The sequence below is a fragment of the Drosophila persimilis genome, unplaced genomic scaffold, assembly GCF_003286085.1.
Source record: "Drosophila persimilis strain 14011-0111.01,24,50 unplaced genomic scaffold, DperRS2 tig00000002-arrow-pilon, whole genome shotgun sequence".
NCBI lineage: Eukaryota > Metazoa > Arthropoda > Insecta > Diptera > Drosophilidae > Drosophila > Drosophila persimilis.
The window spans coordinates 8,114,601-8,138,481 of NW_020825289.1; the positions used below are offsets into that span (position 1 = coordinate 8,114,601).

The following is a 23,881-nucleotide window of genomic DNA, read 5'->3' on the forward strand; positions in this document are numbered from 1 at the left end:
GACTAGCCAAATGGTGGCCCCAAGATCTGTACATGTTTACGGCACTCTACGGCCATTGCCATTGCCATTGCCATGGAGTGGAGCATGGGGCATGGGCAGCCATAAGAGTAATAAAAAGAAATTATAAAATAATATTAACAATCTAGCAAGCTGGGAAACAGGCATTTAGAGCCGGACACGGAGCCAACAAAGTGTATAAACAGCAGTGGAAAAAGGAGGAGGGAGGGCATGGGGTGCACCCGTGGCATTTTACATTTATGGTTATGTGTGGGTGCTGCTGCCACTGCCACATATATGTACGTTTACAGCGGAAGGGGCATGCGGTTGCACAGGGCTTGCATTAAAAGTGCACGTGCAATTAAGACGCCAGCAGCAGTGGCAGCATCATCCTAGTCCTCGTCCTCGCCTCGTCCTTGTCGTCCAACTAATTGGCCAAGCTGTAAAGCAAAAAGGCATGGCAACTTTGTTGGTCCATAACTAAATTTGTTTGTTTGCTGTCGTTGGCCCCGCCTAAGGCCCTAGCTGGACCGACCGCTGAGCTCCAGCTCGTGCCGCTGCTCCACCAAATTCTTCTGCATAACCGTACCGCAAAAAGCTTTTAAGCCGGCGAGCAACTGGGCTTCAGAGTCGTAAAACCTTATCATAAGTAATCTACATACAAGAAATGTATGAGTACGAGTGGGATATGGGAGGAGGGAATGAGGGATTGATGGGAGGAGGGAATAGGCAAAGTCTATGCGACAATTGGGAGAAGAATCTTCAACTCTGTAAGCTCTCATGAGAGATCTTTTCCGCAAGCTTTCGTTATGGACTAAGCTCGCTCTCTTCTGATATACGTTTCTCTAAGCTCGCTCTCCCCTGCACGCTTTTTCTGCTTGTGGTTCATATATCTGTCTCCTTTACACCAATGCTTTGGCTTCTCTTTTAGGGAGAGCTTTTAAATGGTCTATGGCCACATTTCCATAGAGTAAACACAATTCGCATCCCTTCGGCGAGCTCTTTGTCTGTCCTTTCAGCACAATTCCTGGTGACATATATCTCACTTAACATTCCACACAACACATGCCCCAACACACACCCCCCCCCCCCCCCCCCCCCCTATCTATTACTCAACAAAAGCCACGAGCCGACACAAACAAGCACCATTCATGGGGATAAAAAACAAAAAACACGAGGAACTTTTATAATAAAATTATTTGTTTCGGCACAGAAATAGACAACTTTTTAGCCATACATTTCATTTGTGCTAAATGTCACTCCAGGGCATACTTTTTACCCAAACAGCAATAGGGGAAAATGTTTGGCAAATTCTCGGCTCTATACGTGGGGTGTTTTCGGTTCCATTTCCTCTGCTCTGCTCTGCTCTGCTCTGCTCTGCTCTGCTCAACAATAAAACACTTCCTTGGAGTAGAGCTGAGGCGAGGTGCAGCAGAGGGGAGGGTAAACATTTGCATTTAAATAAAAATTCATTGCATTTTGTTGGCGCGTTTCATTAGCCCATCGCTCCCTGCCGTCTCTGGCTCTGTTTGCGTCTCTCTTTGCATCTCTGTATCCGTCTCTTTTCCGCACTGTCGTCTGCCTTTGTTGTGTGTCTCCGTCTGTCTCCATCTCTGTCTGGCACCCAAAGTGACTTTCAATGTAAACGTCAGAGCTTTGTGCCGTTGACATTTGTGCGCCGCCAGACGACAGGGCCGCCGCCGGGAAAGGAAAGGACAGGAGAGACGACGACGACGGCAACAATTTACGATAAACATCTCAGCGGCATGCAAATCCCTTTTAGGAATTGCACGGCAGAGCACTCCAGCTGAAGAGCTGCAGGGAGAAAGAATGAAGAGCTGCAGAGGGTGTGCCAGGATAGAGCAGGATACAGGGATTTCGCTGACGACCAGGAATTAACCATCAAGCGGAATCAGCAGTTTACTTCCTCCCATTCGCATTTCGCAGTTTTAAATAAAACATTTAAAGAAAACAGAGCAAAAAACTAAAAGCAAGTGAATCTGAGGAAAAGACAAGTGCCAGCCGAGAGAAATCTGTTCCAAAACGTTCCAGTGTGTTCCAAAGAAAAGAATTCTAAGCCAAACCAGAACTCAGGCACCCCGCGCACGATACCATCGCCATTTAAGACAAAGGGGGGCAAAGGGAACAAAAAGGGCTTTATTTAAAAGTATACCAAAATACTCCTCCTCTGTTTGCGATCCGGGCAGTTGTTCAGCTTCACCAGCCCCTGTATCTGCGGCGATAGTAGGCCCACATATCGCAGATCGAGGGTTTCTTGACGCACTCGCAGAACGGAAGCGGCTCCTGGAGCTCGGGCTTGCGACACTCCGAGAAGCTCGGGTACTTCGTGGGTCGCTTCGTGCAGCACGAAGGCCGGAAGTGGAGGTTGCACGAGGGAGGGTTCCTCACAAGTCGACAGTGGATCAAAGAAAACTTGCAGCAGGGCATGGCGCCGATCCTCTGAACGTCCATCAGCTGTTCTGGCTTGATGCGGGCTCCGGTGTGCTCGGGCACGTCCGGCTTGCACGCCGTCTGGGGCCTGTTCATCGTGCCGCGGGATCGTTTCGCTTGCGTCGGATAGATCTTCTTCTTCCGGAAGTGAGGCTGCGGCACGGGATAGCTCTCCCGCCAGGTGCGCTGGTACCTCCGCAGGGCCTTGTCGCTGGGCCGGTAATCGGTGAGGTCTCGGGGCGGGGGGCCGTCACAAGGATCTTCGTCGCACACGGTCGGCGTGCTCCTGGGCGGGCATGTGTACTTTATGCGCCGGGCTTTCATCTTCTGTTCGGTGGTAAGCGACCTACTCAGTACGGACACCGTGCACTGGGGCTTGGCCACCAGCCGACCCACAAGGCCTCGGAGAAGTTTCATCACAAACAGGAATTTCGAACGGAAGCCAAAAGAAGCCGACTACGGAACAAACGAACACGATAATTTGTTAGGTGTTCACGACCCAAACGACACGATCGGACTGAGCAGGAGCCGGAGCCGGAGCCGGATCCCCATCCCCAATCGAGGCCTAGGAGCTGTTCGGCGAGGCATACTTGGTTCGCTTCTGAGTGATGTCTGTCGCTTAAATGTTGTTCTGAGGTCGTCGCTGGTCCCTGGCGAAGCTGAACATATCGCAGAGTGGTGGGGCCGCCAAGCAGCGACACTCACAGGGCCTCGCTGCATTCGTCTCGGAGAAGCACTCGGAGTAACTGGGATACTGGGTGCGGCGACGCTGGCGTTTGCTGTGCTTGGGGCCGCGAAGGCAGCTGGTGTTGCCGGCCACGGGCTTACAGTGGCACATCCTCACCCTCGGACACCTTCGGTGTATGAAGTCAGCCAGCTTCGGGCATTTGATGCGAGCGTAGACGTGGCAAATCTTCTTGGGCAGTTCGTCGCACTTCTTCCCTGGAAGCCGCATCGATACTTCCGCCGGAACGATACGGCATCTGCGTCGCGGTTTCCGGTAGCGTTTCTCCTCCACCCAGTGCTGCTGGTAGACGCGGTGCAGGCTACGACTCGGCCGGTACATGGTCTTGTCGATGCGCTGCCCGCACGAGCTCATGCACTTGGCCTGGGGTCTGTACGGAATGTTGCACCGCGAAAACACTCCCAGAGAGCTACGCGGATCTCCGGCCAGCTCCTCGTCCGTCCTGCAGTTCTCCGGCCGCCGAAAGTACTTGGGTCGGCTCACGGCAACGGGACGACACACAGGGTTATTGGTCACACGATAATGGCACGGAATCGGCTCCCAATCGTCGGTGCTGTTGCTGCTCCACCCAGCCATGGGCATCATCCGGCGCCTGAGCGTGCTGTCGAGCAGACTCCGCCTCATGTAGGACATTTCACGGAGGATTTTGGCACGGATGGGCAGCGCGTTGGCGAACATGACGAGGTCTACGCACGAAAATTTAGACAGCGGAGCCGGAACAGTAACAGATTTCAAGTGTTGTGGGGATTCGTGGTGTTGAAAGTATCTTTCAGAGGTAGCCTGATAGTGTGGAGTCTCCGTTCCCTTTGGGAGTTGGATATACCAACTGAAATACCTATGATTCAAGTGGCAAACACTGATGGAATCCCTTTTCCTTGAAACACAGCGTTGTACACAGCAAGCGGCTGCAAGGATACACTTAATGTTTGGCCATAGTTTTGCTGGTCGGACTCGCGATAGCCTTGACAATTGAGAGCCCCTCGGCCCCAAATGGATTTTCCTTGTTGATTCACGTTCCCGTTCGTTTTGTTGAATGCCTCGCTGCTGTGCCCTTAGGGGGGGGTGCCCCCCCAATCCGAACAACAGCATTCGTAATAAAGAAAAAATAGACATGGCCAAGCCCCCTCCCCCTTTCAACCTCCTGGCTGCCTGTTTAATGCAAACAGAGCGCAGCGGCGAAACGACAGTTCCGAACGGAACAAAAAAAAGAAAACAAAAAGCTGGGGGGAAATCCCGAAAACCTCTGAAGCTCTCAGGGCCGTTTTCGCTTTTACGCCGATATTTTTATTGGAGTCCGGGCAGCCAGTGCACTGGTCGGCCATGCATGAGGGCCCCTCCATAAAATTGGGTCAATTGCTGTTAACAATTTGGCAGCGCAATCTTTCTGGCGTTTCGATTTCAAGGCGCTCTCCCAACCTCCACCCCAACCACAGCCTCTGCCCTGCATCCGCTTCAGATCCAATCCCAATCTCAACAACAACAAAAAATGGTGAGGGGGGGGAGAAAACAAAGCGCGATGGCCATAAAAAAGCCAGCACGTACGAGCGAACCTTTTGAAAAAACAATTTCCGCATAGAGTTGTTGTGAAAACAGAGGGGCAGCTGCCCCTCAAGTGGACGCCGCGAAAGGGGCGGGGACTGGGCCCCAAGAGTGGCCTAGAGTGCAGCACACAGCGGCCGCTGGTTGTTAAAAAGCGTACGCTAATTAATTAGTGCATTTTTGAGAAGTTTTCGAGTAGCCGGGGCTTTGATTCACTTCAGAGAGGCTTCGGTTTTGCGATGGAGGGGAGCTCTGAATGGCGATTGAGGCGATTCATTAAAAGCACCATTCTTGGAGCACCTTTCATGGCCATTACCCTTTCCATTCAATTTCATCTCAAATTTTCTACAGTCCTGCGGGAATATTCAACTGGGGCAAGGGATCTATCTGTCACATCTTTTGCGTAAAGTTTTTTTCTCATACAAATTCAGTGATGGCATCCCCTAGACTATTCGCTTAAGATAGCTGTATCGATTGTTCGGCAAACAAATTCCGGAAATGGGCACGGTATTCCACTCCTTCTTGACTTCAGTGTGGCTTTTGAGCGACTGACTTGAGTAACTGGCAGGAGAGAGAGAGAGAGAGAGAGAGAGAGAGAGAACTCTCTTTGGAACTATCTTGAACCAAAATGTTGCAGTTCCCCCCTTAAAGCACAAATGCACTCCGGGGGCTGTGCTGTGTCCTGCTCTTCTGAAAGTTGGCAGTGAGACGACTACGGAATGATTTCATTTACTTGCAATCAATGAAATTGCACTGATGCAATTTTGTTTTGCTCCAAAATAAACAGGCAACTGGAACGGGAACCGCGAGGGGGAATACGATCCAGTCCCAGAGGACTGCGATTGAGATTGGACTCGGTCCGGGTCCGGGATGGGGACAAAAAGTAACAGAACGAGCAATATAACAGTAAAACCAACTTCCAGTGGAGTGGAGCTTCTGGAGGGGGGAGGTGGGGAGGGGGGGCAGACTGCCTGTCACGTGCGTGTGGCAGCAGCCAGGACAGCATTTGGTAACCGAGTGAAGCTAATGCTCGGCGACATCCCACGGAACTAGAGCACCCCCGCCCCAGTCATCACAGCAGGCGGGGGGGGGGGGGGGGGGGGGGGGGGGGGGAGGGGGGGGGAATTTCTCATATCACAGCCAGACACGTAGACGGCTTCCCGCTCCGCGAAAAGTTCGCGCTCAGGCATTGACATTAGGACTGGGATTCTGTACGGACTCGGATTCGGATACGGATACGCAGCCAGTCAGGGAGAGATTTGTGAAAAATGTCAGGGAAACGCTGTGCCAGACTCGAAAAATGAGTAGGGAGCGTAAACGAGGTAGGTGAGTGTGTGCGTCCGGGAGCACAAGCCAGTCGAAATAACTTCCCATCCGTTCGCTGCTGAACCCGACAGCCCAACGCCGTCACAGGACGAGACGCAGCCGGGGACAAGTGCGAGCGGCAGTAGGGGGACGTTGACCGGAACACAGGGCCTGCAGACGACGTCAAACGATGAGGAACGGAACGTGGATCAAAATATTTCCAATGGGGCGAATGGGGAGCGGCAGGACGTCCCAGATGCGGGTGAGTCAGGCCACAGGGTACCACAGAATGTCGTGGCACAACCCACAGCGCCTCCGCCATGGAGGGAGCGAAACCGGAGTCGGAGTCGGAGTCCGACAAAAGCCAGAGCCTCCATGGACTTAACCCATCAGCAGTCCAAAGCGATGGAGCGGAGGGATATCGAGTCCAAGAGTAAGCCGTCTAAGCGGTGGATACGGGTGCCCCAAATCTTTGTCAAATCAGATTCCCATGAAGCGCCCCGCCTGGTGGACACCGGAGTGAGCACCGCCGATTCGCAGCGCGTGCCGACGGCTCCGTCTGTCGTCGAACCCATCTCCGAGCTACCCTACGTGGAACCAGTGTACATCCTTGTGCAAGCGGAGAGGCCAACGCCGCCTCGCCTGGTGGACACGGCGGTTGGCACCGATAAGGGCCGTGCTCACAGCACTCCTTCTGTTCGAAGGCCCAAGCCGTCTTCCCAGGCCAACGATCGCGTGAAGTCCGAGGAGGCTCTCGTGGAAGAGAGCGACATCGAGTCCACCAGCACCACTACCAGCCGTGAGCCGGAGCCGTACGACCTTGAGGACCACGAGATCCTGATCACCAAGACGGCGAAGATCTTCAAGAAGAGTAAGTCGCCGAGGCAGGACATGTTCGTGTGCTAAGGGTGGGTTTTGTGCTCTTGCAGGACCCAACAAGGCACTGCCGGAGGATGATTCGGAGGAGTCGCTCTATGTCCGTAGCACGGAACGCATGCCGCCGGACAATCGCATATCGTTCGCCTCGCGACGCCTCGAGGAGATGGAGTCAGATGTCCCACAGTCGATCGACAACATGATGGTCGGGCAGTTCACGGACCTGACCGATTCTTCCACCAGCAGTTTCTCCAAACGGAAGCGGAAGGAGAGCCTGGGCCTGGCAGCCGGCACCTTGCACGCGGGGTATGTGTTTGTAAGTGAGTGAATGCGGCTTGCTGGCCCGCCGAGAGTAATCCGACCAATCCGATCTGCCAGATCTACATGGTGATCCCGCCCGACGGTGGCTACGGCTGGGTCGTGCTCGTCCTCAGCTTCCTGGCCCAGCTGATCGTCGACGGGATTGTGTTCTCCATCGGCATCCTGCTGCCCTTCATGGCCAAGGAATTCGGGGCCGACAATTCGCGCATTGTGCTCGTGGCCAGCATCCAGATCGGGTGCTATTTCCTGGGCGGCGCCTTCTCCAGCGCCCTGATCAACAGCTACGGCTTCCGGCCGGTGGCCATGGCCGGAGCAGTGATCTCAGCCATGTCCATACTGGCGGCAAGCTTCAGCACGGGCCTGACTATGTTGATCATGTTCTATAGCGTCATTGGTAGGTTGCCCTTCCCCCCTCCCATACAGTGCGAGCGCCGACTATAAACATCGCAGCTCCCACCCCCCCCACAACCCACAGGTGGTCCGTCCTTGAGCATGATATGGGTCAGCTCGCAGCTCATCATCGGCTACTACTTCGAGCGGTATCGGGCGCTGGCCAGCGGCTTCTCCTGCTCCGGCGCTGGAGCCGGCATCGTGGTCTTCTCGTTCCTCAACAGCTGGCTGGTCCCGTGGATCGGCTGGCGGAACGTGCTCCGGGTGCACGTGTCCGTGATCATTATCATATGTGTGATTGCCTGCGCCTACGTCGAGGTGGCGCCCACGCAGGTGGGCGTGTTCAACAAGCCGATGGGCCAGATGGACTCCAGCTCCGAGGAGTACTACGGCAACTTCTATGTGCACAACTTTATGCGCGATTCCGTCTCGAGAATGGACACCCAGACCATCCTGGAGCAGTACGAGCTGGAGCCGAAGCGAACGCCATTCTTTCGACGCATCTCGCCCTGCTGCACGAGGACGCAGGAGGAGGAGGACGAAAAGGAGCGCCCCATTGATGAGGATCGCAACCTAGTGATCCGCACCGATCCGATTCTGCGCGAGGATCTCTTCTACACGGGTCCCGTCGACTACGAGAAGCCCCACAGCACGGAGCAGCTCGAGGGCAAGGAGATGCAGCTACTGGGTTCGGCCAAGCATGTGAGTGTGTCCCCTTCCCTTCCCTCCCTTCGGGTCTGGCATCCACAATGGACATAATGCCCATTTGTCACTCTCCTCACACAGACCCAGAAGGCCACCTACGGCATAGCCCATATCCAGGGCTACACCAGCGACGAAAAGAAGAAGTACCCGAACAGTTCTGGACTGGAGTCGCCGGTTCCTTATGAGGAACGACCTGGTCAATCGATCAGTCGCATTCGCATGCAAAGGAGACCGCCGATCAACAAGCGCCACTGGCTGCAGAACAAGATCGTGAAGGCCCTCAACAAGCTCTTCGACTACCACCTGCTGGAGTCGTTCGAGTTCCGGGTGCTGGTGGCGTCGGCCTTCTTCTACCCGATGGGCTTCAACATCCCCTTTGTCTACTCCAAGGCCCGCTCGGAGGTTCCCGCAGAGTATAGCAACCTGATTGCGCCAGCGATCGGGATCACGAACTTTGCGATGCGCATCACTTGCGGCTTCGTGGCCTACAAGCTGCGCGCCTGGACTACCTACATCTGTGGCGGAGGCATGTTCTTTGGGGGCTTCTTCGTGTTCCTCAGCGCCTTCTGTGGCTCCGATGTTGTCTGGTTCCAGTTGGTGTACGGCTTTTGTTATGGCTTGGCGCCAGGTGGGTGTGGGACGCCTATGTGGGACCAAATCTGACCTCTGATCCCTGACCCTTAGCTGTATACGCCACACTGCGGGCCCTCATCTATGTGCGGTACCTGGGACTTTCAAAGCTGACTAATGCCTTCGGTATTACAGCTCTGGCCATGGGCATGGGCGTCTTCATTGGCACCACTCTGGGTGGCATTCTGGTGGAGGCTACCCAAGATTACTCGGCTGCATTCGCCATGGCCGGCTTCTGCATCATGCTGGCCGGCAGCCTGAAGCTCCTTCTGCCCACTATGGTGAGGCTGCACAATCGGATGCCATCTGGTGAGACTCAGAACTAATTTTCAGTTGGAATTTGTTTTAGAAATCTTGTATTTTGCAGCTCATTTTTAATAGTTCCCGAGGACTTTTTTATAGAGGAGTGATGGTCAAAAGAATAAAAGCCACAACACTTCAACACTACTCTTACGGGTGAAGATGGTCACTGGAGATACAGAAGAGTCTATAGACTGTTGAGACAGCTCCTATGTCTCGTGAGCAATGGGTTTGAAAATGATCACAGAACGGAATAAACGTAATAGCTGTCAAGACGGCCCCCCATGTATTTCGAAACAGTGACTCCCAAACCCAAATCTAGCCGCTGCCAGATTTCGGTTTTGTGGTTGACTTTTATTGCAATCCATTTAATGTTATCAATTAGCTTAGTTTACGTCTAATATTAGCTTAGTTGCTGAACCACCAGACACTCCGGTACGCACTCCGGTGTACACTCCGGTCCACGGCCGCTTCCCCGTACGATTGTGACGAAGTGTGGCGCTGTTGTATTTGGTTTGGTTTCCTTCTTTGGGGCTTCCTCCGGTTTGGTTTGGGTTTCCTTGTTTGGGTATATGCAAATGTTCACGCTTGTTGTTTAATTTGATTTGCTTTCTATGCTTTGTACGTCTACTGTTTTTTCTTTTGTTTGGTTTTGTTTTATATCATATATTTTTTTGTGTTGATTTTTACATATATTATTTAGAGCTAAAGCAACTGAAAGTCGAATCGAAATGAGGCTGAAATCAGAAATAGGTTGAAAATTTCGAACTGCTGCCGGCCTGATGTATCCTTGGGCCTCCCTTCGGCCTCCCATCTGCCTCCTGTCTTTGTCTAAATCCTTTTTTTGTGTTAAATATTGTCAGTAGTCTTCCCCTTGCTCCTCTGTGTTTCATATGCAATTTATTCCAGTTTTCCACTCTCCTTTATCCACCCTTCCCCTCTCTCCATACACCCCGATTCTCCAGTGATGTCTCTGGGATGTCATGGCTCTGGTGCTGCTTTAAAATCAATTTCGTATCGTAATCTAAATTTAAATTAAAATCTCATTTTTGGGGCAGGTATCCTCCTGCTCCTCCTTCCTGTTCTTTGCTGTTCCTTCTTCTTGTTCGCACAGAAAAAGCAATTCTTACGCCGTAAATTAAAATTATATTTATATCGCCTGCGCCTGCTCCACTCCGGGGCTCGTTCATGTGTCAGAGTCGGACCTGCGGCGGGGATCGGGAGAGTTATTTGAATGGAATATTAACTAGGTCCCCAACGGACTCCTCCTCCTCCTCCACTTACCAGTTGAAGTAGGTCTGGGGGCCGTGGCAGTTGCGCTCGGTGCCGCACCACTTGGACTGCTGCAGCGCCGGACACGGACGGCCGCCCCGCTTGCCGTGCTTGATGACCTTCCGATAGCGATGCATCTCCCCAATGCCACAGCTCTTGCTGCAGGCCGTCCACTCCGACCAGTGGCTGACCCGGCAGTCGCGACGCCTCTGCGACTGGGAGCGACGACGGGATAGATTTCCCCTGCCCACGGACGGGGCCTGGGGCTCTGCTTGTGGCTGTGACCGTGACTGTGGTGCGGATGCGGATGCAGATGCGGAGGAAGCCGTCAGGTTGGTGGTGTTGATATTTGTGGCATCCGTGGCACGCCGATAGCTGCTGGCGATGCTCTGCAAGATGGCGTGCTTATCGTTCTTGGGCACAACGCTGCCCAACTGCGGTGGCTGCTGGCTATTGTTGCCGCCGCTGTAGCTACGGGAGCAGAAGGGGAGAGGAGAGAATGGATTTGAGATTAATTAAACGCAATTTGAAGTACGTCTATTATTTCCCCGAAAATTCGTAGTTGATGGAATTCGAATAACGATAATAATTGGCTGCCTGCCTGCCTGCCTGCCTTCCTGATATTCAATTTCTCAAGAATGTGCCTCAGAGCTTCGACATCCATAAGCCAGCACACATCAAGCACACATCAAGGTGCTCTTGCCGTGTGCTCACGTCTGTTATTTCTACAGCACATCGACTGTGGAAAATTTCAATTTAAATTTGCCTTTTGCCAGCCATCGTGCAGGCACAGAACCAGAGAACCAGAGCCAGGACAGACACAGTCCCCAACCCACAGAACCTCCAACGTTTGGCTCTGTGGCGCTGCCTGGCTTCCTTCCTTCCTTCCTGCGTTGCTTCCTGGGCAACTTCCGTGTTTTGTTTCCTGCAGTTTTTCGTTTATTTGCATACACAGGCCGCGCGTATGCCCCTCGTATGCCACGTGCAAAATCGCGCAAATAATAATAAAAAATCAAAAGGCAGAGGCACCGACAGAGGCAGAGGCAGAGGCACAGGCACAGGCAGACACACAACATTTGGGAAACGGCGAGGCCTGATGGCAAGTAAATTGGCAAAAATATTGAAAAACCAACGGAGGAGAGGCCTGCCGAGAGGGGAGGGCCTGGGAAAACGCCATGGGCCCGACGAAAATAATGAAGAAAATTCCCAAATTGAAATAACATGCAGCATTTTGCTTCACCCCACCCCCATCCCTTGGCTATACAGGAGTTTCTCTGCAGGAGTTCTCCTGGGCTTTTCGGGCCTGGTTCCTGGGAACGTGGCAAGTTATTAGCGACAATTTGCTTCGATCATGTGCATGGCAATTACCGTTAGACGAGCACATCAAAACGTCTTAAGCAAATGTTATTTCACGAGCAATTTGCATTTCCATGACGCCCCCAACAGCCCCGCGTCCCCCCCGGGTCCCCCCCGGGACCCAGTTTTCTGACTCAGAGGGCACTCGGACATGTGACAGGGGAAATTGTTCGTCAGGCCAAAGTGAATTTCTTTCCCAAATTGAAAGTCTATTGTTTTTGTAGGTATTTTTGTTGAGTGATTTAAAACGATTACGAAGGGGACTCCCTCCGGGCGAAAGAAGACAAAGAATACCATTCAATTTGGCTGGATTTGACGGATGAATATTGGGTGGACTTTGTACCAATTAATGGCCAGAACATTCGCAATGTTTCACCCATTTCCGGTGCGAATTTTAGCATTGTTTTTTGTTTTTATTACATTAATTTTCGAATTTAAAAACACATAAGATAGGATCTATATATATATATAGTAAGAAGAGATATTGTAGGGGGGAACACTCGGAGGCTCGGGCACATTTTGCACTGTCCACTTTCCACTTTCCACTTGTTCCTTTCGTAATCAGAGAATCGTGCAGCATACCACCTCCCCGGTGGGTTGGGCATAGACCGCTGGCTGGGCGCCCACCACGACGGTCTGTCGGGGCGGTGGCACGTACACGGGCGGCGGTGGCGCTCCGATGATCACAGCAGGTGGCGGCGGTGCTCCGATGACCACGGGCGGGGGACAGAATCCAATGCCCACTCCGATGGGTGGCGGACGCGGCGGTCCGCCGATGTTGATGCCCACATTAACTCCACCACCGCCGCGGGGTGGACCCGGGCCAAAGGCGGGTCCGGGTCCGGGTCGTGGGGGTCCGTAGCCGCCATAGCCTCGTCCTGGTGGAGGCATTTCGATTGACTGCCGATTGCTGACTGGCGCACTGACCGCTGGCCACTGCGGAGGTGTCGGATGGCCGACAGTTGCCTTCTCGAGTGTGGGGCCCTTATCTCCGGAAGCCTCGAGTGTCCGCCGCTAATTAACTATCAATTACAAAGTGCCCTACTCCTCCCCCGCCCCTGCCCTCGCATTAACGGTGATTTTTTGTTTGGTTTAATGTTTCAGCCACTGTTTCGGCTGATAAGATACGGAGATATCGTATCCGATAGCCGATAGCAGAACTTCTGTGTGGTTTCTATAAGACTTTGGATATGTCTTGGTCTTGGTTTTGATATTTTTTGGTGGCTGGCTGGCTGGCTGGCTGGCTGACTGATTCGGGGCCTTGTACTTGACAACAGCCTTGGGGGAAGCCCCGGCTGCGCGCCTCCTCCGCCCCCAATCAGGCAATCACGCAACGACAGGGGCAGCATCTCCTCTTCTTTTCAGCCTCGCCCTCGTCCACGGCATCCCTCTGCTCACTCTGTGGGACCTTGGGTGGCGGCGTGGGGGGTGAGATCTGCTCCTCCTTCAGCACCGCATTCACCGAGTACCGCTTGCCCAACTTGTCGCTGCTCTCCTCGGCCACAACGCCGACCAGCACGAGGTCCTGGGATGCAGGCTGCACGGGAGTCAGTGTCTCTTCGGTCTCGACCAAAATCAGTTCCGTTTGGCGATTGGCTGCCTGGCCAGACTCCATGATGATCTCCGTCTCTGTTTCTACGACTTCGAGGGCTGGCTGCTGCGAGTCCAGGACGAGATCCGTGAGCACAAATCCATTGTTCAATGGTGGCTGGGGTGTGGGTGTAGGGGTGGGTGTGGGTGTCACCTCCACAGACTCAATGATCACTTCCGTTTGCGGGAGATTCGGGGGTGGCACCATCCCCGTCTTCACTCTGAGCTGCGCAGGAGGAGTGGCAGGTGGTGTGGGCGTGGGTGTGGCTTCCAGGGACTCCACAATCAGCTCCGTCTCCGCCAAACTTGCGCGCGGAATGAATCTAGCCTGAAACGGAAATTCCCTGATGGGACTGTCCGGCGGAGAGGGCGTTGGCGTGACCTCTAGGCTCTCCACAATCAGCTCTGTTTCGACCACACTTGCTCGGGGCATAAACCCCGGCTCTACCACAGGCGGACTCGGTGGCGGTGTGGGCACTGGGGAGGATTCAAATGACTCAAAAATCAGCTCCTCTTGGACCAGACTCTGCCTTGGAGTGAGTCCCATTTGTAATGATGGTTGAGCGGGTGTCTCCACACTCTCCACAGTCTCCACAATAGTTTCCGTTTCCACAATTGCAGATTGGGGCCTATTGAAATCCATTTGAACAGGTTGGGCTGGGGGACTGGGCGGTGGCGATGGCGTGGGCGTTACCTCCACGGATTCCACAATCAACTCGGTTTCCACTAGACTGGATCGTGGCATGAATCCGGCTTGCAGTGACACTCCAATGGGAGGACTCGGTGGTGGCGTTGGCGTGGGTGTTACGTCCAGGGACTCGAAGATTAGCTCCGCTTGGAGGTTGGGACTGGCAGGTGGTGTGACGACCTCCAGACCCTCCACAATGGTCTCCACACGCTCCCTCCACGCTTTGGGAATGAAGCCCGGCAGAAGCTGAGGGGGTGCTGAGATCTGTGCTGGGGGACTGGGTGGTTCTTCCACACTCTCTGAAATGATCTCCGTTTCCACGAGATCTTCGCTGGAGGAAAGCCCGTACGGATCTAGGGGGGGACTTGGCGGCGGCGAGGGAATCGGCGAGACGTCCACAGTCTCCACAAACAGCTCTTTATTCCAGAGACTTGCCCTTGGAGCATATCCCATTTGAATTGGCGGATCCGCGGGTGCTCCGACCTCGAACGTCTCCACAAGGGTTTTCACAAAGCCCTCCGGTGGAATGGAATCCCTTTGGGGAGCCTCCACGCTCTCTGACTCCACAATCAGCTCCGTTTGCTGCTGGCTTTCCCGGGGAATGAAGATGAATCCTCTTTTTACCGCAGGCTCTGTCGCCTGTGACTCCACAATCAGTTCCGTTTGCACCACCTCTTCGATGGGGGAGAGCAGAGGCGACTGCGCGGCTGGTGGGAAACCCGTTGTCTGCACTTGCAGCTGTGGTGGCGCCCCAGTGGGTGGCGCATATCCCTGGGACTCCTGTACGACCTCTGCGGGGGGGTTGGAGACGGGAGACCATTCCACAGCCGCAAATTCCTCTGTGGTTGTGGGCGATACCTGATCCCCAATCAGTTCCGTTTCCAGCGTCTTTAGCAGTCCAGGGGGACTCCAGTAGGGCTGTGGCTCCCACACCACATCCTCGGCGAGATCCTCTGTGGGCGTGAGGAATGGGGGCGAGGACTGTGGCAGGGGCGGTGGTGGTGCTGCCCCCGAACTCTTCTTGTGCTTGTGCCTTTGCTGCTTTGGTCCCTCCTCCAGGACAACCACCTCCTCCACCACCTCGACATTCTCCTCCTGGCGATGGTGGCGATGATGATGATGATGCTGATGGTGGTGTCGTTGCTTCGGGACCACCGATCCCTCGGTCGTTGTGATGTCGATGGTCTCTTCGACCGTTCTGTTCGAGGAGGAGATCTCGATCGTCTCCTCCACTCTCGTCTCTTGGGTCGTTGTCGTTCTGGTCATATTCGTGTCTCGTTATTGCTGTGGTCTGTTGGTCGACTGAAACGCGGAACACTTGGCCCCGGCCCATTTATAGTCGGCTGTTTATGTCATAGGAAATGTATTTTCGGGCCTTAAGTCCTTAGAACAGATAAGATAGTCACTCTATCTAACTAATGAGGCAGACGCTTGTCTTCGATCCGGACTGCTGCTGTTGCTGCTGCTGTTCAGGCGCTGGAAAAGTGTGTCTTGTGTCTTAGAATTGGTTCAATTTGATGGCCATTTCAGTGGCTTACTGGGCGATGGCTGCTTCTTCTTTTGCTGCTGCTGCTGCTGCTGCTTCCTCTGGTTATGGACAGATGCACCGGCAATTACCGTGAAAGTGGCTGGCGCTATCCCAGGCATGTTGCTGGCAGTTAGCTCTTTGCTCGATTGCCGGGCCATTCCCCAACCTTTATAGGCCGCCAGCGAGAACATATACAGAAAACACTCGATAAGATAGTGATTACCGAGTATGCCTGGCATTTTAGGCATTTCTGGCAGGCTTATCTGGAGACCCGGTCTTTGTTTTTGGTGTCCCCGTCGCTGTCTCTGTGCCAAAAACTAAAGGAAAAGCGAGCTAGTCAACGCCCACTCGGGAGCTGGCACTCGAACACGTCCCAGGGGGGTGCCGGTGCCGGAGATGGTCATTAAATATGCAGGTTACCAGTGCCAATGGTGCCAAAATCCACTCCAACAGCCAGTGCCAGCTCCCAGCCCAACAAAAGTGGCACGAAAAAGGGACAGCGAGGGGAAGAGAGGGGAATGCGGATGGAGCTGGAGCCTGGAACTGTTAGCAGGGATTAGTTGTAGTTTTTCTTTGGCTAGAGTTGAACTTCGGGATGCAGGGCTGGGGGCGGCTTTTTAAAGATGCAGCATTACCCAGGTACGTGCCACTCGGCCACACTCTGGCCCCGCCCAAGTGGTGTAATGTGCCAGAAGAAAGAGCTCTGTTTTCTTTTCACCCACTCGCTTGTTTTTCCTTCCTGCCTTCGTCGCAGTTTTCTATCCCCTCGCTGCGCCGCTTGGGGCGCGGCACGTTGCCTTAAATGTGTCTCCATGTGTCGGCGGATGGGTGTTGAAAGTAGTCTCGGGTTCTTGAGCTTGGGGGAAAGCACTTTGCGCATATGTTAAATAGCGCCAGTTGTAGCTCCCTCCCCCGCCCTCCTGCACTCCCTGCACTCCCTGCACTCCGGCCGAGATTACGTATACGCTGTGTGGCATTTAAATTGTATGCTTGCCCCAGAAAACCCGCCCGTAAAGTGGGTTAAGGAAAACTTGCAAATGTCTTAAAAGAAAATGCTGTTCGCTTAAAAAGGCTGCTCCGCTTTCACGGCCCCAACTTTAAGTGATTCAGGCGCTATCTCTGCATTTATGACACTTTTCTAATTGATAGCCAATCGGTGACGTCAAGTTCTATAAATATCTGCACTACTAACAATACACAGGGGGCTTTGGCCAGAGATATGATTAAGGTCAATACCTGGGAGCTTCGAGGGTGAACGAGAATATCTGTTGAGGTGGGATTCAGATTTGAGCATAAGAAGATTTTCTCCATTCAACTGAATCATCTATAGACCCCACATTGACATTTCCAGTTCGCTGGGCATTTATTTGGTTTAATCCGGCATTTGTTCTACTTACATGGGATTCATTTTGGCCAGCAGCTGCGACCGGATGCGCTGCCTCTCATCGTTGAATGGCTGAAACGGTTGTTGCTGCTGTTGCAACTGTTGCTGCTGCTGCTGTGGCTGCTGCTGTTGCTGCTGCTCCGTCTGGCGCTCCCGCTCGATGCTGGCCGAGAGCTCGTTGTTCATCTCCACGTGGCTGTGCTCGGCATCGAGGTGGGTCTGGGTCTGGACCGTCTCATATTTGCGATCGTCCTCGGCAATGTTGAACACCTCGCTAAGCTCGTATTCCTTCAGCTGCAAACAGAGGACAAAGGGGCCAAATGTTAGTGTTCCACATGTGCAGCATATTAATTTACGGCGGATTATGTGCCCGGCATCAGGAATGCGGCCTCCACCCGGGACGTAGCGCCCGTGACTCTCCCGGACTACAGGTGCCCTTAACGCCCTGCTAATTTCAATTTGTGGCAAGTATTGACACGGCCACAGGGGAAAATGGGCCACGGCTCGGATCGGAAGTGGGTGCTGGGGACAGCAGACAAGATAAGGTTCGACTGGGAAATACTTGGCCCCCAAACACGCAAAAAAAAAACAGAAGGCCTACCGTATCGTGTGTAGAGCGATAGCACAATCATGAGGAAAAGGGCATTTCAGCTTGTTTTTTTTATCAGATCTAAGCCTTATTTTTGGTGTAAAAATATACTAACTTTTGAGATAAACAAAAGAATGAACGAATTTAGAAAAGCCGTCAAGTATCCCTCAGAGAGATAATCGTGGGAGTCCCACGGAATTCTGTCTACGAAAGAATAGGGATAGATATTTCATGAAAGTGGAGAGATATCTTACAAAATTCTCTCTGAACAGGGTTATCCTTAAGGATCCAAAAAACTTAGCTATTTCTGCGGAGCACGGCGGTGTTCGAGCGGCAGAACACCCTCCTACAGGGCCCCTGTCTCTAGAGAACCACTCAAACCAGTGCACCCCGAGCAGAGCATGCCCGACACCTGTCCAGGGTACGAATGACACAGACACACACAGAGAAACTTTTCCTTGGCGCGCTGTCGCGCATTTTAATTTATTTGTTTGGGGTCGCCGCGCCGTCATTTTCTATACGGAATGTACGGAGAGTACGCATTGTTACGGCTGTCCTTTCTGCTTTGTGCTTATCGTGGTTTACCTTTTGCTACCTTCAGTCCGCCACAACAAAAACAACGAGGAGAGCATAGAATGCAGAAACAAAACAAGTGAGAAGCCGAGAGTCGACATTCGGACTGCGGGATACCCTGTGTGTATATATTTTGTATGTGTGATAGGGGCCAAGCAATACTCTTGCAATCAGTCCCAGATAATAATGAATCTGATTTATAGGTAGGCTCTCTGATATACCCCCTCGTCTGGCTGTTATACCCCTGTTGTGTACAACTACAGGGTATACAAAGAAAAAATAACAGAAAAGCCGCGTGTTGCTTTTCTGCCAGCAAAATACACACACACAATAATCCAACACATACTCACACAAAAGGAGACAGACAGACAGTGAGAGAGGGAGGGGGAGCAGGAGAGGGGGAGCTGGAGAGGGGCAGCTGGAGAGGGAGAGTAGAAAAACTGTGAAATTCCTTGTGGATTACCCAAGAGACAGCGAAATGGAAACGAAACCCTCAGCATTCCTGGCTGCCGAGATTACGTGCCTTTCGGCATTCACTAAATGACACACAAATATTCCAGCAATTTAGTTGCGGCATTCAAATTTAAGAATTTAATGCCGGAACGGCCACTAGCCCCAGCAGGCAGCAGGCAGCCGGCAGCAGGCAGACCAAATCAACACATAATTACATCCCAGCCAAGGACTGAGCCCCGGACATGTCCTGGCCATAAAATGACGCATATGTGTATAACTTTCCATTTCGTTGGTCGTAAACCAAAGTTCAGACAGAAGTCGGTTGCCTCGGAGGTGGAAGGCTACTGACACTCAGCACCTTGGGCCATATGCCAACCAGGACTGTCCTTTTGGCGAAACAGTTGTGGCTCGGAAGACACTTAGATCGCTGGACTGCCAGTTGGCACAAGTGAATCCTTTTAGATGGATCTAGCAGTCAAGTAGTGGGAAAACCCCATCACAAACAGCAACATTAAGCTGAAAGACAGCCCACCTTCCACCCACCCCTCTCGAATGGAAATAGAAGCTTTCACACGCCCACTCTGGAAAAGCCTAGCAAAATAAAACTAAAATTAGTAGTGTCAAAAGGGCGTTACAATAATACGAGCTTCATGCCCAACCACCCGCACCCCCCCCCCCCCCCACTCCCCCATTCCACGCAACAAAAGCAACAAATAAAGAATAATGACCGCACGTACAGTGGAGGCTCTTTGCAGCCACGCCCACATTGACGTTCCCGTAGCAATTCCCCGCTCTATATAACTGTCCCCCACCCGCCACCAACCGCCCCCCAACCGAAATAAACTATGCAAACGTAGTCGAAACATCTGGTAGGATGGCAGGCTGGCAGGAGCTGGAGGCGGCGCACATTTTACGGCCTTTCACACACACACACACACACACTCATAAAAGCCATTTTGATGAGCGACCCAGGACCGGAGCAGGACCACGACCACGACCAGGACCAGGGCTTTGTATCGTATGTAGCTGTAAGTGCGCCACTTTCTGAATGTCTTGGATGTCCAGCAATATAATTACAATGGTCGAATTCCTCGCAATACTGCTCCACCAGCCTCTTGCCACCCTCATGCCTGTGTGTGCCGCTTTTACTGCCGATGTGACCGTTGCCTGTGCCTGAGGGTCCTTGCAGGCGGGCCTAATGGATTGGCATTTATTAGGGAGTGCAGAAGAATGTTTATCGCAGCACTTGAAAAAACAATGGCCGCCCCACGCTCCCAACTGCCCCAAAAGAGATAGTTTCTAGTGGCCCAAGCTGTCAGAAATACAGATAAATCTGTCTCAAGTAAGTAACTCCGGAATACCAATCCCGATTCTTGTCCAAGCATTAGCCATGGCTGATGTACCACAGCAGCCCCCTCTCAGTCGAGAAAGTGGTGGCTACCTTTCACGGGGGGCGTATGCTTAATATTCCCTGTGAAGACTACAGGTTCCTGCCACCGCGGCATCTTACACCACCAGCAGAATCCAGGCAAACTGAAGGCATGGGAAAATCTGGAGATGTACAAAAAGATTACTTCTGGACTTCTCAGTGCTGGCCATCAATCGATGAACTACCTTCAGAGAACATTGATGCTCCACAAGGACCTCCAAGGAGGTCGTTCCACCCGACCCTCGACCTTGGTGCGATCCTTGTCATTGCCTTTTGCCTAGTGATCAACACTCGATACTTCATTGCATCAAACATCAAACACAAATTTGGTTTTACAAAATCTGCAGACAGTTAAATTTGAAGAAATTTTTTTGTATATTCAAAATTTAGAATTTACACATTTATCGTTGACGAAAGCCGCGGTCCATGTTGTCCCTGTGTTGCTGATATTGCAGACCGTAGCCGCCATTGGCGGGCAAACTCAAGGATGCCCCCGACGGTCCAATGGGAAATCTTGCCGTTCTTCTGGCGATCGCGTCGCAGAGGTCGGTGCTGTGTTCGCCGATCAGTGAGAGGCAGGGAGTACTCCTGTGGCCCTCATCCAGAAGTCTGGAAGAACTTCTATCGGCCTTCGCCCCGTCCTCCCAAACGGGGCAATGCCAGTCTTGAACATACAATAATCACTGCCGATCATGGGTTTCGAGGGCCTCCAAAAGTTTTCGACGGTCTTGAATCTTGTTTACTGCCAGGACTAGGAGCCGGCTGATACGAGTACGTACGATTTTGAGGAATATTGGAAACGTTTTCCGAGAGGGTTTTCGCCTAACTGACATCTGCTCCCCAACGTATGCTATACTCAACGATAACTGTGTGAGGAGTGACTCTCAAACTGTTTCGATTTGATTATATCGAAATAAGAGGCGTACAAATCACACACTTCCCGTCACGAATTCCTGGAATGCCACGCAATTACATCCTCTACAATTCCCATGCAAATGGTGGCGTAATTATAAGGTAATTAACATTATTTCGGCTCTTGGTTTTTTTTTCCTGTTGCTGCTCATTTGGTTTTCATGCGCGGGTTTTCTCGGGTTTCCCAGCTGCGGACTGAACTGATTTATAAAGCGCATTAACACGCAGCCCTTGGCACACGAGTACAGCCAATCCACACACGCACACAGACACACGCACAGCCATTAAATATGCCGCCATGGCGGATGGTGTGCGTGTGTGTGTGTGTGGATGTTTTTGACGCCATTGTAATGCTAATGGCTCATTAGCACTTTGATTTTTTTTTTCCTTTCTTGTTTTCGATTTCCCTTGTCTGGTTTTTTTGGAAAAAGTCATTAGGGGTAGCGGCATTTTGACTGCTAATTTGCTGTTAATTAACTTGTTTAACCTTTTTTACAGCCACGCAAATGGCACTTCGACTGGCACTGGGACTGGCACTGGCCCTGGGACTGGCTCTCATCGCGCACTCACCTTGATGAACTGGAACGTGGCAATGGGCGGCAGTCGCTTGCTCTTCGGATAATAGAAACTGCCCGCCGGATGGCCCGGATAGCGGGAGGTAATCCTGTAAATGACACCCTGTGGCGCTGTCGGCCAGTTGGGTGCCGTAAAGGTGAACCCATTGTCGGTGCCCGCATCAAGAGGATCCAGTTCAACGGTCACCGTGTCTATCCAGGAGCCGCCCACACAGAGCTGGAATGGAAAAACAGAGAGAGAATGTGCCATAAATTATTAGACCTTCTCATGGAGGGGCATCGACACTGTTGCCTGTCGAAACTGCGGGTCATCTGATCTGATTGTGATTTCTTTTTTAGTGGTCTCACCTCAAACGAATCGACGCCTATGAACCAGTCCGGCGAGGGCACAATGCGCGTCATTAGCGACACCAGGCTGTGATTGCTGTCGACAAACACCTTCGCCTCGCTGCGTCCGGCCCCCAACTGAATCGCCGGGAGGCTGAACTCGTCGAATACGCTGCGCTCGCTGGCGGCCCCTGCCGTTGGGGGGCCTGTGGCCGTGGCCGTGGCTGCTGCGGCTGCGGCTGCGGATCCACCTGGCGGGGATTTGCCTGTCTGCGATTGAAGCTGCATTTGCTGTTGCTGCTGCTCGCCGGCATTACTGTCCAGGAGGTCCGTCCTGCCCGTCTCGGCGAATTGTTTGACAGCCCCCGTCGCCGGCTGGCCGATGTGGTAGAGCGCATAGTTGGCATTGTGTGTGCGACCTGTGGATGGGCGAAAATTGGGGGTCGAGCCATTAAATTTAAATGAACTTTTAAGAGCAAACAAAAGGAAACGCTAAAAACTTGTATATATTCGAGGATATTTGAGTTCATGGAGTGGCGGTGGGGGGTGGGTGGGCTTTAAGTGAAATTTTCACTAGACTGTTTCATTATCTTCTGCCTTCGTGCTTTCCTCGCCCTCCTTTCCCTTCCTTTTATGTCTCTATATAGCTCTCTATGTTCTATGCTGATGCTCTTGCGCTCCAATTCGCTTTGGGCCTCAAAGTCATTTCGGTTTTTGCTGACTGTCACCCGCCCCGCCCTCACAGCCATCCATCCTTGCCACAGTGCCACACGGCTTGGTTGCAGCGCTGCCTTTGATGTTGCGGCTGCGGTTTTTTGTTTGCATGCTCTCTTTTTGGGGGGCCGCGTCGCCTCTTATTTGTCTTCAATTAACATTGCAACATGCCACTTGTGCCACTTTGCTTCGGCTGTCGCCGCTTCTTCGTCTCCTTTCGCTGCCTATCCACCCCTTGCCAGTGCTTTTCCCTGGCCCTTCCCTTTGTCTTGTTTCTTTTGCCATTGCATTCTGTTTTCTGATTTCTCAGATATTTCCTTTACGCTTTTCTCTCGCTTTTCGCTTATTTATTAGTTTTTTTCCTTCCTCTTTGTTTTACTTTTTGCGTTGGCCTTAAATTTACAATTTCTTGTGGGCGACAGCGGCAGACTTTTTTGACAAAGTCCGTGACACCGAGAAAGCCGTGAACGCGGCTGGGGATGGCATGACATGAGGAGGGGATGGAGGGTCCTAATGAATGATGAAAAATACAAAGCACATTTTTGCTCTTTCAACTTTTGCCGATGGCATTCAGGGAAGTATGTTTTTGTGTTTATTTTGTGCTGCAAACTATGTCAAATGAAATATTATTTATACTTTGGCATACTTTTTCCCCACTGCTCCCGCCCCCAGCCCCCAGCCCCGCGGCCTGCTCACCCTGTGTACCTGTGCCCCGGCACTTTGTGTAATTGACATTTTCTCTGTGGCATGTACTCCCGGGGCAGGGAACCAGCCAGGCTGCTTCCAATCAGCTGCAATGGATGGGGCCCAAAAAGTTGGGGCCACCAGCAATTGGCTGCTAAGAGGATTTCCAAAGTTTTGGTGCTCCATGTGGGTGCAAGAGTTTTCTAATCAATTTATGGAATTCGTTGCACAGAAGTTTCTCCGGGAAACAGATTATGGGTGTCCTCAGAAATCATCCAACGAGAAGGATATACATGCACAAATGTACAGTTAATCTTCCAGTTGAAAATGCATTTCAAGGTAAATCCATTATCCTTTTGGCCACTTTCACTTTCGTGGCACACACATCGATAAAATGAAATTATGGAGGCTCTGGAGAGCTTCTGTTCAATCAATTACCGAATGCCCACAAAATAGGCATAATAAATTCGTAATTAAATGCTTAAATTGTGCAAATGGCTGTCCAATATGGCGACCGCCGCGGCGGTCAGCCATTACCGTGTGGTGGC

General features: G+C 52.2%; 6 protein-coding genes across 6 annotated transcripts; 1 reads left to right on the forward strand and 5 right to left on the reverse strand.

Annotated features, from left to right (window-relative positions):
• Window positions 1-2,214: 2,214 nt before the first annotated feature.
• Window positions 2,215-3,035, reverse strand: LOC113565261. Its single transcript, XM_026987104.1, has one exon. It carries the CDS (start codon window positions 2,863-2,865, stop codon window positions 2,215-2,217), a length of 651 nt encoding a protein of 216 aa, XP_026842905.1. The 5' UTR covers window positions 2,866-3,035.
• A 32-nt stretch (window positions 3,036-3,067) lies between these two features.
• On the reverse strand, window positions 3,068-3,871 carry LOC6590728. The gene has a single exon (XM_002016143.2). The coding sequence runs from the start codon at window positions 3,869-3,871 to the stop codon at window positions 3,068-3,070; it is 804 nt and encodes a 267-aa protein (XP_002016179.2).
• A 2,161-nt stretch (window positions 3,872-6,032) lies between these two features.
• LOC6590730 lies at window positions 6,033-9,537 on the forward strand. The gene is made up of 8 exons (XM_026987105.1): window positions 6,033-6,058; window positions 6,130-6,908; window positions 6,967-7,229; window positions 7,292-7,628; window positions 7,710-8,326; window positions 8,411-8,957; window positions 9,014-9,268; window positions 9,327-9,537. Exons 1-8 carry the CDS (start codon window positions 6,033-6,035, stop codon window positions 9,335-9,337), a joined length of 2,835 nt encoding a protein of 944 aa, XP_026842906.1. The 3' UTR covers window positions 9,338-9,537.
• Window positions 9,538-9,592: 55 nt separating this feature from the next.
• Window positions 9,593-22,415, reverse strand: LOC6590731 (spondin-2). Its single transcript, XM_026984784.1, has 5 exons — window positions 21,957-22,415; window positions 21,604-21,825; window positions 17,091-17,371; window positions 10,544-11,002; window positions 9,593-10,464 (listed from the first exon to the last, which is right to left on the reverse strand). The coding sequence occupies exons 1-5, from the start codon at window positions 22,221-22,223 to the stop codon at window positions 10,446-10,448; spliced, it is 1,248 nt and encodes a 415-aa protein (XP_026840585.1). The 5' UTR covers window positions 22,224-22,415; the 3' UTR covers window positions 9,593-10,445.
• Window positions 12,288-12,833, reverse strand: LOC6590732 (cytokinesis protein sepA). The gene has a single exon (XM_002016147.2). It carries the CDS (start codon window positions 12,776-12,778, stop codon window positions 12,449-12,451), a length of 330 nt encoding a protein of 109 aa, XP_002016183.1. The 5' UTR covers window positions 12,779-12,833; the 3' UTR covers window positions 12,288-12,448.
• Window positions 12,939-15,813, reverse strand: LOC113565128 (proline-rich protein 36). The gene is made up of 2 exons (XM_026985977.1): window positions 15,704-15,813; window positions 12,939-15,641 (listed from the first exon to the last, which is right to left on the reverse strand). Exon 2 carries the CDS (start codon window positions 15,429-15,431, stop codon window positions 13,206-13,208), a length of 2,226 nt encoding a protein of 741 aa, XP_026841778.1. The 5' UTR covers window positions 15,432-15,641; window positions 15,704-15,813; the 3' UTR covers window positions 12,939-13,205.
• Window positions 22,416-23,881: the final 1,466 nt, after the last annotated feature.

Bases quoted from the DNA above. Each gene is read 5' to 3' on its own strand.
- LOC113565261 (XM_026987104.1), bottom strand. From the start codon at position 2,865: ATGAAACTTCTCCGAGGCCTTGTGGGTCGGCTGGTGGCCAAGCCCCAG.
- LOC6590728 (XM_002016143.2), bottom strand. From the start codon at position 3,871: ATGTTCGCCAACGCGCTGCCCATCCGTGCCAAAATCCTCCGTGAAATG.
- LOC6590730 (XM_026987105.1), top strand. From the start codon at position 6,033: ATGAGTAGGGAGCGTAAACGAGGTAG. The intron at 7,230-7,291 runs GTAAGTGAGTGA...CCGATCTGCCAG, and splicing joins TGCACGCGGGGTATGTGTTT to ATCTACATGGTGATCCCGCC. The intron at 7,629-7,709 runs GTAGGTTGCCCT...CACAACCCACAG, and splicing joins CATGTTCTATAGCGTCATTG to GTGGTCCGTCCTTGAGCATG.
- LOC6590732 (XM_002016147.2), bottom strand. From the start codon at position 12,778: ATGCCTCCACCAGGACGAGGCTATGGCGGCTACGGACCCCCACGACCC.
- LOC113565128 (XM_026985977.1), bottom strand. From the start codon at position 15,431: ATGACCAGAACGACAACGACCCAAGAGACGAGAGTGGAGGAGACGATC.
- LOC6590731 (XM_026984784.1), bottom strand. From the start codon at position 22,223: ATGCAGCTTCAATCGCAGACAGGCAAATCCCCGCCAGGTGGATCCGCA. The intron at 17,372-21,603 runs GTGAGTGCGCGA...CTCTGTTTGCAG, and splicing joins CCACGTTCCAGTTCATCAAG to CTGAAGGAATACGAGCTTAG. The intron at 11,003-17,090 runs GTAAGTAGAACA...CTGCTCCCGTAG, and splicing joins CTGGCCAAAATGAATCCCAT to CTACAGCGGCGGCAACAATA.